General features: G+C 46.4%; 1 protein-coding gene across 1 annotated transcript in view; it reads left to right on the top strand.

Annotated features, from left to right (window-relative positions):
- JAKMIP1 (janus kinase and microtubule interacting protein 1) overlaps positions 1-12,842 on the top strand; it is a 97,041-nt gene that overhangs the window by 30,323 nt on the left and 53,876 nt on the right. The window contains exons 4-5 of the mRNA XM_071217400.1: positions 7,378-7,587; positions 11,536-11,655. Of these exons, the coding sequence (XP_071073501.1) occupies positions 7,378-7,587; positions 11,536-11,655 (330 nt within the window). The remainder of the gene's footprint in view (positions 1-7,377; positions 7,588-11,535; positions 11,656-12,842) is intronic.

The following is a 12,842-nucleotide window of genomic DNA, read 5'->3' as shown; positions in this document are numbered from 1 at the left end:
TTTGATTGCAGGTGGTGGCAGTTCCACCTCAGAGCAGCATAAGCAGCGGGAGCCGGTCGGCGTGTAGCTGTGAAGTCACAGGATTGGCCTCGTGGCCCCGGGGGAGGTTCTGGAGCCAGGTCTCGTCTCCACTCCGCCTCAAGCTCCCAGGGGCTCACCTTGTGCTGGGGAGATGCTGCCGTGGTGCGGGGCCCCACATCCTCATACCACCCCGTACAGAGAATCCCTTCCTTTAGCAACTCAGTCAAAAGGAGCATGTCCTAGCAACACACCTAGGGCCTGGGCTCTGATTGGGCCAGCTTCCTATCCCTGAACCAATGGCTACCATTGGGTCACATGACATGAGCCAATCAGGGTATGCCGTGGGAACTTGGAATGTTTCCGTCCCACCCCTCCCCCAGACCACACACTTTGCCTGGGGACGGATGCAGGAGAACGGAGTTGGATGCAGGAAGAACTGGGAATGCTTTGCACACACAGGTGATGAGGTACCTGGAGGTTCAGTGGCAGCGAATCACCACCTCATCAGGGTTCCCAAGGGCAGGGGGCCGGATCGCTGAGCACTCAGCCTGCGAGTCAGGCCTAAACTCAACAGTAGTGAGGCTGCCGGCCCTGAGCTCTGTGGTTGGAAGTCTCTGGAACCTCAGGACTCTGGTTAGGGAAATATAACAGTCTAGAGAACGCTGGCTCTGGAATGTGTTCTGTGCCACCCATCAGGTCCCGGGTACCGTGTCTGCCAATGGACCCTCATCCATGGCTATGAGGTGTGAGCTGCCTGTGCCCCCTGACGTGGGGAATTGGCCCTCCTCTGGGTAGAGGATTTGGGATTCTGGAGAGACTGGTGATTGTGTAGGTTTCTGTGTAGGGAGCTGGAGGGGGCACAGTGGCTTGGACTCCACTTCCAGAGCCAGTCCCTGAGCAGAGAGAAGTGAGGCAGGGAGGCTGCAGTGAACACGCCCAAACCGCTACCCCGTCCCAGGCTGACCTGGCTGGTAACTGTTAACCCCCTTCCCTGCTGGCCTTCCCAGCCCCCCTAGTGTTAATCTTTTGACTCCTAGCACTAACCACTCTCTAATCTAGCCTAGTGTTCGTTTATTATTATGCCTAGGGTCTACCTCCACCTCTCGGAATGCAAGTTCCAAGGGCAGGGCATTTGCTTCGTTTTGCCCACCAGCGCTTCACAGCTCCTGGGTGAAGCCTGGCCCACTGGCGGCGCTCCGTTCAGTATCTGTTAACTTACCCACTGCGCGTTTGAGTGGCTTCCATTAATGAATTCCTTCCACATGGATTCTCACTGCTCCTGGCTTGGCCTCTGCACTGGCAGCAACTTTTCAGCCTCCTTGAGGAATCTTCCCTGCCGTGAGATAAATTCCTTCTGCTCCTTCAGCTGGTGCCGCTCTCCCGGGATTTGGGATTTGGCGAAGGCAGGTAGATTCTGTGGATTGTCGCCAGGGGGAGCAGTGGGCGCCTCCTGCAGCTGCTTGTGGAGAAACCGCCCCTGGCTGCTGGGGAGGTGGGCTGGGGCAGCAGGTGACCGTGCGGGCAGGGGTTGGAGAGCCTCCTTGGCTCTTCTGGAGGCGACATCTCCAAGAACTTGTCAGAACTCCAAGAACGCTGCTTGAAAACCAGCCAGACTGGAGTTTGAGGGTATTGTTTCCCCTTCTCTGTTTTCAGTGATATTTTATCAGTGTATGCTGGTCCACTCGGGAAAGAAGGTGGCCTGTGCTAGCTGGGAGCTGGACTACATTAGGGATGGCAGTTAACATTGACAGTGCGTTTTCAATATGCGGGGAACTGTGCAAAATTCTTTTCCTGGATGATCTGAATCTTCCCAAAGATTCAGTCGTGCAGGTTCTAAGGTGTCCTCCTTCCACTGGCAGCCAAGACAGGATGGGAGCACCCTTGCCCCAGCCCCCCGCAGACAGTGGAGCAGGGATTTGAGCTCAGCCGCCTGAACACGGCCCTTAACCGGTATGCTCTGAACTTGAGGTGTCCGGTTTGGAAGGACGATCTCCAGATTATAGTCAACATTAATTTAACGTAGCAGGCGAGCGAGACGAGCATTTCCTATTAGTTTTCTGTGGTTGCCGTAACAAGTGACAGTACCGGCAGGTTTACCGCCAGCAGACATGTGTCGCCGCCCAGTTGTGCGGTCCTGAGGTCCACGGTCAGGGCTTCAGCAGGGTCATCCCCCCTCCGAAGGCCTAGGGAGCCCTTCCTGGCCTTTCCCAGCGGTGGTGGCCCCGGGCGGTCCCCGGCTTGGGGCCGTGTCCTCCAGGCTGTCCCCCGTTCTCCCAGCCATCTCCCCTTTTCATGGGTACCTTGTCACTGGATTTAGGGTTCACTGCTGAACCCAGGGCCATCTCATCTCAAGGTCCTTACCTGAATTACTTCTGCCAAGGCCCTTTCCCCAAACCAGGGTCATGTTTCCAGGGCCAGGGGCCACTATTCACCTCACCGCCATGTTCCTTCACCCATTCAACGTGTTTGCCCCCAAAGGAGATAGGCGTCTAGGAAGGGCAGTTTACTGAGAGCTGCCATGTCCACACGGCAAGAGCAGACAGCGATCGAACGCTTTGCCTGCCAGGCGCGGCCCACGTCTAGAGCACTTCCCTCTCTGTCCTGCGGGTTAGGTCCCACCGTCCTCCCCACTGCACAGATGAGAAAACCAAGCCTTGGGGGCGATTGGGTAACTTGGCCAAGACTAAGAAGGGGGGCCCGTGGTTGAGCCGGCACTTTGGCCCCAGCGCTCCTAAGCAGTTGCCTTCTCTCTGCTCCCCCACAACCCGACCTCAGAGCCCCCCTTGTGGGTGGCTGTGCCTCCACGTGAGGGGCCTGAGTCATGAGATGAACCGTTACATAGCCTGTCGCTGGAGGCTTGGGCTCCAGGCCACTGCTACTGCTTAAAAAATATTTTTTTTTTCTGTTTCAAAAATTTAAAATTTTTATTTTAAGATTTCCAACATTTACAACTACTCTATCTTCTGAACAGTAACTCCCACTTCCCCCTTTTCCCTATGCCCAGGTAACCTCTAATCTACCTTCTGTCTCTAAGAATTGGCTATTGATAGATATTTTATCTAAGTGAGATCCCACAGCCTTTGGGCTGATGTGCCTTGCTTATTTCATTCAGCATAATGTTTTCAAGGTTCAGTGTCTAAGACTGCAGCTTGTCTCCAAGCTTCTTATAGCTGAATAATATTCCATATTATTTTCTTTATCCATTCGTCATTCATGTGTCAATACACACTTGGCTTGTTCCCACATTTTGGCTATTTTAACAATGCTGCTATGAACATTGGTGTCCAAGTATCTGTTTGAATACCCGTTTTCAAATCTTGTGGGTACGTAAGATTTTCACTCCTAGAGGAGTGGAATTGCCATGTCATATGGTAAGTCTGTGTCTAGCCTTTTGAAGGACTACCATATTGCTTTCTGCAGCAGCTGTACTGATTTAGCATCTCACCAACAAAGCACAGGGTTCCTACTTCTCCAGTGTCTTCTCCAGCACTTGCTATTTTCTGTTTTATAAAATAATAGCCATTCTAGTGGTATGAAGTGGCATCTCATTGTGACTTTGATTTTGCATTTCCCTAATGATGTTGAGCATCTTTTTCATATGCTTATTGGCCATTTGTACATCCCCTTTGGATAATTGTCCAAGTTCTTTGCCCATTTTTTAATAATTGGGTTGTCTTTTTTGTGTTGAGTTGTAAGAGTTCTTTCTGTATTCTGGATATTAAGCCCTTTTAGATATATGATTTGTATCTATTTTCTCCCGTTCTGTAGGTTGTCTTTTCAATGTATTGATAATATCCTATGATGCAAAAAAGTTTTTAATTTTGCTGAAATCGAACTTCTCTATGGCTTCTCTTACTGCTTTTGCTTTTGGTGTCATATCTGAGAATGCATTGTCAGAGCCAAGGTTATGATTTGCTCCTATGTTATCATCTAAGAGTTTTATGGTTTTAATTCTTATGTTTAGGCCCTTGATTCTTTTTAGTTTTTGTATACAGTGTGAGATAGGGAGCCAACTTCATTCTTTTGCAAGTGGAGATCCGGTTTTCCCAGCACCAATTGTTAAAGAGACTATTCCTTCCCCATGGCAGATACTGGGCACCCGTGTAAAAACTCACTTCTCCATAGATGTGGTGCCCTCTTCTGGACTTTCAGTTCTATTCCATCTATCTCCTTGTCTGTGCTTTATGCCAGTATCACATTGTTTTGATTACTTTAGCTTTGTTTTGGAATCTGAAAGTGTAACACCTCCAACCTTATTCTTATATTTCAAAATTGTGTTAGCAATTTGTATCCCCTTACAATTCCATAGGAAATTGAGGATAAGATTTTTCATTTCTGCAAAAGAAAAAAGGCTAAAGGAAATTGGATAAGGATTGACTCTGTAAATTGTGTTGGGTAATATTGACATTTTAGTAATATTAAGTCTTATAGTTCATGAACATGGGATATCTTCCCATTTACTTCAGTCTTCTTTCATTTCTCTTAGTAGTGGTTTATAGTTTTCAGTATTCTATTAATGTGGTGTATTACTTTTACTGTTTTTGTATGTTGAACTACCCTTGCATTCCTGGGATAACTCCCACTTGGTCATGGTGCATAATGCTTTAAATGTACTGTTGGATTTGGTTTGCTAGTATTTTTTAAAAGGATTTTTGTATCATATTCAAAATTGTACCATATACAAAAATTGGTCTGTAATTTTATTTTCTTGTGCTGTCTTTATACAGCTTTGGTTTCAGGGTAATGCCGGCCTCAAAGAATGAATTAAGAAGTGTTCCCTCCTTTTGAATATTTTGGAGGAGTTTGAAAAAGATTGGTGTTAGTTCTTTAAATGTTTGGTAGAACTTACACAGCAAAGCCATCTGGTCCTAGGCTTTTCTTGGTGGGAGGTTTTTGATTATTGATTTCATCTCTTTAGTTGTTACATGTCTGGTGAGGTTTTTTATTTCTTCCTGCATCCCTTTAGGCACTGCATGTGTTTCTAGGAATTTGTCCACAGCATCTGGGCTATCTAATTTGTTGGCATACAGTAGTTCATAGTATTCTTTTATAATGCTTTTTCTTTCTGTAAGGTTGGTAGTGATGTCACCCTTATCATTTCTGACTTTCGAGTTGTTTGCTTCTTACTCCAGGTATGGTGTTCTTTTCACTGTGCCAAGTCAGCTCTTATCAAATGCGCTTACATTTTATATTGGGTAAGCAATGTAGTATTCATGTTACATTGCCTTACATGGTGGCATGCTTATTGTGGACACTCAAACAGATGTAAATAATGCCACACACATTATGTCACACAAAGTTTATCCTTAGGGGACTTTGTTGAAACCATCCTTCCTAAAGCATTAGAGTTCCTTTCAGAGCTTTTTCATGTACCTTATCTCAAATAGAATTTATTCCTTAATCCCATGGTGATATTTGGAAGTGAAATCACTGTGGTTGAAGCTATTGTGATTTTTGTTGATAAGTGAAATTCTAGTACTTGTGAAATTTTCTCATTTAGCTCCCTTTCTGGCTGTTGACTTTTTGCCCAGAAGAAGTTAAAGTTCAGCCTGGGCTGAAGGTTCCTTCATAAATGTGAGATGCTGTGGCCTTGGTTAAGGCACAGTCATTATCTGGGAAAAGGGCACAAAGAGTGATGATCCAGAGAATAAAAGCGGGTGTACCTGAGATTAAGAGGAACTTAGCATTCTTCTAATTCCTGTTCTGTGTCTCAGAGCAGGAGGGAAAGGAGGCAGGAGTAACAATCATTGCCAGAGCTGGATAAGGAGAATTTATTAAGTAGGTCAGCAAAAAGATATAAAAGGACAGTTTAATAAAGAAAAATTGCCTCATTTCTTTAGAGATAATGGTCCCCTGAACCCTGTTGTGTTGTCTTTTCACCTCCGCGTTCATACAGGTTCTCCTACAACACATAAATATCTTTTGACTCAGTTTCCCCACTGCCACCTGGCCTGCTTTTTCACACACAGCCTGTGTCCTCCAGCAGTGCTTGAAGAGATGAGGCTGGGGGTGAGCGTGGGCTTAAGTTTAGGTTCTGTAGCAGTTTGATATGGTCATGAATTCCAAAAGTAGATATTGGATTATGTTTGTAAACTGGTCTTTCCCTGGGCTGATTAAATTATGATTAGGGCTTTGATTAGGTGACATCAGTAGGGCATAGATAAAAGACACAGCAAAGGACAGAGTTGGAGCTTTCGTTATTGGAGCTTTGATGCTGGAGTCTTGAGGTGGAGCCCCAGGAAGTAAGCACACAGAAGCACTTGGTTGTGAGGAAAGAGAAGCCAGCCCCAGGAAGAGAAGAACCCTGAGCCTGGAGAGGAGCAAGCCCAGAAGCTTGAACCCTGGCAGCCGTCTTGCTCCAACATGTGGCAAAAGACTTTGGTGAAGGAAGTCACCTATGCTTTATGGCCTGGTAACCGTGAGCTCCTACCCCACATAAATACCCTTTATAAAAACCAACCAATTTCTGGTATTTTGCATCAGCGCCCCTTTAGCTGTCTGATACAGGTTTCCATGAGGTCCCTTGGAGATTCAAGAAGAGAGTTGGGCACCATGTTCCTCTGAGTTTGGAGGTCAGAGAAAAATCAGGCCTGGTGTATGCATTTACCCATCAGCTGCACATGAGGGAGTTAACTCAATGCCCAGGGAAGGGGTACAGAGTGGGAAAAGGTGCAGGCGTTGGGAGACCTTTACTGGCAAGCAGAACAAGACAGGTCTATAGGTAAGATGGAAACCAAGAAATCGTCTGGGCTGGGGGCAGGAGAACAGCTAGAGACTGGTAATCTGGAAGTCAAGAGAAGAGCTTCAAGAAGCAGGGAGTAGGTGACAGTTTCAGAGGCCAGAGGAGTCAAGGATGGGAGGACAGAAAAATGTCCTTTGGATTTGATTCACGGAGAGCCTGAGAGACCTTCGTGGGAGCTGGCTGGGTGGAGGAGTGGGGGCTGTGGCCGGATTGCAGGAGATAAGGGGGAGTGGGGGCAAGGAGCGGAGATGGGGAGCAGCCAACTCAGCCATGCAGTGTGGCTGCGCAGGGCAGGGGAGACTGGCGGCTGCAGGGACGTGGAGGGCCAGGATTGGAGGCGAGAGGGACTCGAACGTTTATCAATTTAAACAGGAAGGTCTGGTGGGAACCGTAGGGGACTTGAACCTAGTGCTCTCTGCCTCCGGTATTTGCACCTTAACCCCTGTGCTCAGGCTGGGAGTGAAGGGGAACGGGCTCCCCTCGGCAGGGCCTCGCCCCGAGACGGCTGCCTTCAGGAGACACAGGCTTTGCCAGGGCATAAGGCGCAGAGTGGGGCAAGGATTTCCCTGGGCACGAGCCCCTCGGGGTGACTGCTTATTCTTTCTCTTTTTCAGATGGATGAAATCAAAGGGAAAGATCGGGTGATTCTGACCTTGGAGAAGGAACTTGGCGTGCAGACCGGTCAGGCGCAGAAGCTGCTGCTTCAGAAGGAAGCTTTGGACGAGCAGCTGGTGCAAGTCAAAGAGGCTGAGCGGTACCACAGCAGTCCAAAGAAAGAGCTCCCGCCTGGCATAGGAGACATGACAGAGCTCATGGGAGTCCAGGTGAGTGGCGGGGGTGGGGGTGGCCGTTCCTGCAAGGACTGGCGCCCAGGGGTCCACCCACCCACCCACTCTTCTTCTCCCGCTTATTCTTGCAGTCCACTGGCCTGCCTTCCTGCTTTCTCTCACTCCGCTAAGCTCCCCTGTCCCTCCCTTCTATCCACCCTTTTGTCATCTGTCCATCCGGCCCTCTTCCTTTCTCCCTCCCTTACCAAATTTTCTAATATTCCCTGAATGCTAGGCTCCCGCTGAGAATACAGAGGTGGGAAACAGGCTGCCTTTGTCCTCAGTGGCCTCCGAGCTCAGTTGAAAAGAAAGAAATGGAGACATGAGCTCAGGATCCATAGAGTGAGAGCCCAGGAAGGGGCCTGGCCAGTAAAGGAAGGGACCAAGTCACAGTCCTGCCAGGGGAGCGGGTGCTGAGCCCGCAGGCAAGGGCAGCAGCTCGGTATGTAACCGAAGCACCGAGGAGGCTGTCCTCATTCATTCATTCATTCAATATATATATACCTGAGCAACTGTTAGGATTGCTGTGCTAGACACCATATTTGACATTCGATCTGGCATTTCAGTGGTGAGCAAGCTGGACGTAATTCCTGCCCTTGAGGAATTTCTAGCAAGTCTCAGGAGCTGTGAGCGTAGTGCAGCCTGGGCTGTGGTGGGAAGAGTCGGGGGCTCCATCCCGAGGGTCCCCGTGGACCAGACCCAGATGTTTGGGGGGTGGAAGCGCATGACGTCTGTCACCTCTGACATGAAGTCTTCCGGCAAGTCTCTGGCAGAGCTTGGGGGGTCATCCATATCGCGTGGCCTCAGGGAGCCCCTGACCTGTACAGCCCTCCCAGGGATCGCCCATGAAGTCGTCACATGAATTTTATAAGAAAGGCTTATCCGTGTTCTGAGAGGTTTAAGCTTCCTCTTTTCAAAATGGAGGTAAAATTCACGGGGCAGACATTTCACCATTTTATTTTATTTTATTTTATTTTATTTTTTTTTGACAAAGATCATTGAATTTAATGCAATCAAAGGGTATCACAACCAGAGGAATAGATTAGTTTACAAACATAATCCTTCTCTTTTTGGGATTCACAAACATAATCTCAAACTGTCACAATACCTTATTATTAACACTTTGCATTAGTATGATACATTTGTTACAATTCATGAAAAAACATTATTATAACTGTACTATTAACAATAGCCCATCACTTACAATAGTGTTCAGTGGTTATATTGTATAGTCCTGTTTCTTTTTATTTTTTAATTTTGTTTTGTTTTGTTTTTATTTTTTTTTATTTTTTATTTTTTTAATATTTATTTATTATTATTATTTTTAATTACATTAAAAAAAAATATATGAGGTCCCATTCAACCCCACCGCCCCCGCCCCCCACTCCCCCCACAGCAACACTCTCTCCCATCATCGTGATACATCCATTGCACCTGGTAAGTTCATCTCTGAGCATCACTGCACCCCATAGTCAATGGTCCACATCATAGCCCAGACTCTCTCACGTTCCATCCAGTGGGCCCTGGGGGGATCTACAGTGTCCCGTAATTGTCCGTGAAGCACTATCCAGGACAACTCCACGTCCCGAAAACGCCTCCACATCTCATCTCTTCCTCCCGTTCCCCACACCCAGCAGCCCCCATGGCTACCGTTCCCACACCCATTCCACATTTTCTCTGTGGACATTGGATTGATTGTGTCCATTGCACACCTATGTCAAGTGAGGGCTTAGATTCCACATGGGTACTGGATGCACTCTTCCCGCTTCTAGTTGTAGACACTCTAGGCTCCATGTTGTGGTGGTTGACCTTCTTCAACTCCATGTTAGCTGAGTGGAGTAAGTCCAATAAGTCAAAGTGTAGGAGCTGAAGTCTGTTGAGGCTCTGGGCCTGGGTGTCATATTATCAGTCCAGAGATTCAAATCCCCTACATATATCTTAAACCCAGCACCAACTACAATTCCAATAAAGTAGCACGCAAGTCTTGTGAAAAGAGATCCTTTCTGAGTCCATTTCCATCACGCAGAAACACCAGCTCCAAAGAAGGGCCATCTGTCATGGCAGTGAACCCCTTCTGCCATGACCATAGAACCCGTGGGTCTCTTTATCCCTCAAAATAACCAATACCTGGGGTTGTATCTACCTTATCTGTCTCTTAGACTCTGTTCAGTTGTACATAGGGGTATTCCTTCTGACAACCTCCAGACTCTTTTTTAGAGACTCACAGCCTTATAATCTCATTTCTCCTTTCCTTTTCCCCCTTACATTAGGTCAAACCGCTTCCCGAAGTCATGTTATTATATGTAGACAGGTATATTCTGCTGTTCCGCATTGAATTTAATTCAAGGTCATTTTCTAGTTGCTTCTTCAGCTGGTATGTGGTAGTGATCCCTCGGTGCCAGGGAGGCTCATCCCCGGGTGTCGTGTCCCACGCTGGGGGGAATGCATCACATCTACACGCTGAGTTTGGCTGTGAGAGTGGCCACATTTGAGTAACATGAAGGCTGTCAGGAGGAAACCCCCAGGCACAATGCTACTCTAGGCCTTGTTCTTATTGCAGGTGCATAGGCTCAAAAGTGTAGCCATTAGTATCAAGAGCCCACTGTTGGGCCCTCCTTCCTTCCTGGTTCTTGCCGTTGCACCTGGAGGATTGCCGCTGCTCTCCCAGGGCCCACAACAGTGACCCCCCGGCCAGGAGCCCAGTAACCCCCCAGCTGTTGTTTTTAATTGTTTCCACTATGAGTATATATAGACATTACCATATACCCTGGGCATATGCCCTGTATAACTCCCTGTCAACCATATATATCCTGTCAATAACACCCCATATCAGTATTCCTCCGCTGCCATTGTTGAACCACTCTGTGATCCAAAACTTCCCGTAAAGTGAATCCCAACATAATGTCAGCTTCAGAAGAGTCTTAGATCACCAAAATTCATATATACAATATACAGTATTTCCCCAGATCCACCATAAAACCTTTTCCCTTCCACAGCAATAATCTTTTAACTTATTCATATCATATTTCCTGAAACTGATGTACAGATTCCGAAACTATAGTTTTCAAACAAGGTAACATTTGTGCTTACTATGTGGTCCATACTTTAGGTTGTACAGTTTTCTAAATTTTTTAGTTATCCTATGTTTTGTCTTATGGTTTTCATTATTAGTCTGTCGTCCCCTATATGTTTTTGGTGTAATATTAGCTGTTTTATATTCATCCTCGTGTACTCTCACATAACTCCTCTTTTGCCCCCTTATTTACCTTTGTTCCATCCATTGCACGTCCATTTTCCCCTCCCCTTAGGGCCCACAACGCCTGCCAATCTAATGCCATTTCACCATTTTAAAGCCAACGATTCAGTGCCATGTAGGGCCTTCCCTCCAGTCTCGCACCCACTGAGTGGCCACGCCCCCTTCTGCATTCCCCCGGCTCCCGGTAATCCCCACCTGCTCTCTGTCTCCAAGAATAGGCCTTTTCCGGAGCTTTCATATAAAGAGTCCTACGCTATGTGCCTCCCACGTCTGGCTGTTTTCTCGTGGCTTGACGTGTCGAGGTTTGTCCTCGTTGTAGCGTGTACCCAGACTGCTGTCCCTTATGGCTGAATCATGTCCCATCACATGGATGAACCACGGTTGGTTTGTCCGTCACCCACTGATGGGCACTTGGTAGTTTCCACCTTTTGGCTGTTGGGAATAATGCCGCGGTGGACGTCTGTCCCCAGGTTTCTACGTGGATGAACGTTTCCACCTCTCTCAGATATAGACCCAGGAGAGGAGTTTCTGGGTCCTCTAGTAATTCCGTGTTTAACTTCCTGAGGAACAGCTGAACATTTCCACAGCAGCGGCGCCATGTTATACTCCCGCCAGCAACGCACAGCTTTGTCAAGTGGTTCTGGGTCCTGCTTCTTGAAAGTACATTTGTATCTCGACTTCTTTTTTAGGATCAGCATATGGACGAGCGAGATGTGAGGCGATTTCAACTCAAAATTGCTGAACTGAATTCGGTGATACGGAAGCTGGAAGACAGAAATACCCTCTTGGCAGATGAGAGGAACGAACTGGTAAACCCACCCCCGCGAGACAGATGGCACCTTAGAGGGCACGAGGAAGGGGCTTGGGGCCGGGAAGCACGTCTTAAGCAGAAAGTCAATGCAGAGGCTGTCTGGTTTCTTTCCTTTCTCTTTCTGACTAAAAATCTAACACTCACACACTGAAGAAATGTGTTACTGCCCTTGGTTTCTCAGGAATTTATCCTGAGCAAACTACTGGTTAAGTCCATTGTGAAGTACAGAGAAGATGTTCGTTGCGGTGTTGTTTATACAGTCAGCCCCGGTTGTTCAACACTAACGCGTTGGTCAGAGTCATCCTGGAATGTTCACACAGTCATTAAGAGTGACACGGTAGCGTATTTAATTGACATGGAAATTTGTTCATAATACAGTAAATGATAAAAGCAGTTTATAGAACAGAAATGCCGTCGTCCTGGACATGAGAAGTTCTCCTTGGTGGGGGTGATTATGGATTATTTTTATTTTTTGCTTATTTACTTTGTTTTGCGAAAAAATTTCATATATTTCTATTTTTAGAAAGACTTAAATTTCTGGTTAAAAATAAAGTTCTGGGAAAATTAACCGTATTTTTTGAATGCGGTTAAATTTGCTGGAGAGACAGCTAAACTCATGTTTTATGCAGTGGTAGTCAATACATAAATGTGACAAATGCTTCAGAGTTTCTGTTTATTCTACTTTTTATGGAAGTAAATGTGTCCACAGAATAGTTGAAGGAATGGTGGATGAAAAGTGCTAAAAAGTACACCTCTTATTTCATAATTTTAAGAGAACCAAAATAAATTAATTTCCTTCCAGGACTTTTTGTTTTGTTTTTTTATTTTTTAATTTTTCCAGTGCTTTTTACAGGCACATTTTCTATAACTTTATTCCAATTGTGCATTTCATATTATGTCACCACTTTTACTTAAATACTCATGAGTTACATAGTATTTTACTATGCTTGAAATAATTCAGATAATAGTATTTAATTGGCCCTTCAGTCTTAGGATCATGGGTAACTGCTGTGGACAGTTTGGAGTGATTCTTTGGTATTTTTAATGCTTATACGAACATATTGACAACAACTGTGAGACTTTGGTTTGTGGTTACAGAATGGAATTTTCCACCCCGTGTGAGTTCTGTAGCTTGCTTTTTTCACTTAATGATCAGTTTCGGCATTCCCGATCCATGCTAAAGAG

The sequence above is a fragment of the Dasypus novemcinctus genome, chromosome 1 (assembly GCF_030445035.2).
Source record: "Dasypus novemcinctus isolate mDasNov1 chromosome 1, mDasNov1.1.hap2, whole genome shotgun sequence".
Lineage (NCBI taxonomy): Eukaryota > Metazoa > Chordata > Mammalia > Cingulata > Dasypodidae > Dasypus > Dasypus novemcinctus.
This window is presented reverse-complemented; position numbering and strand designations above follow the sequence as displayed.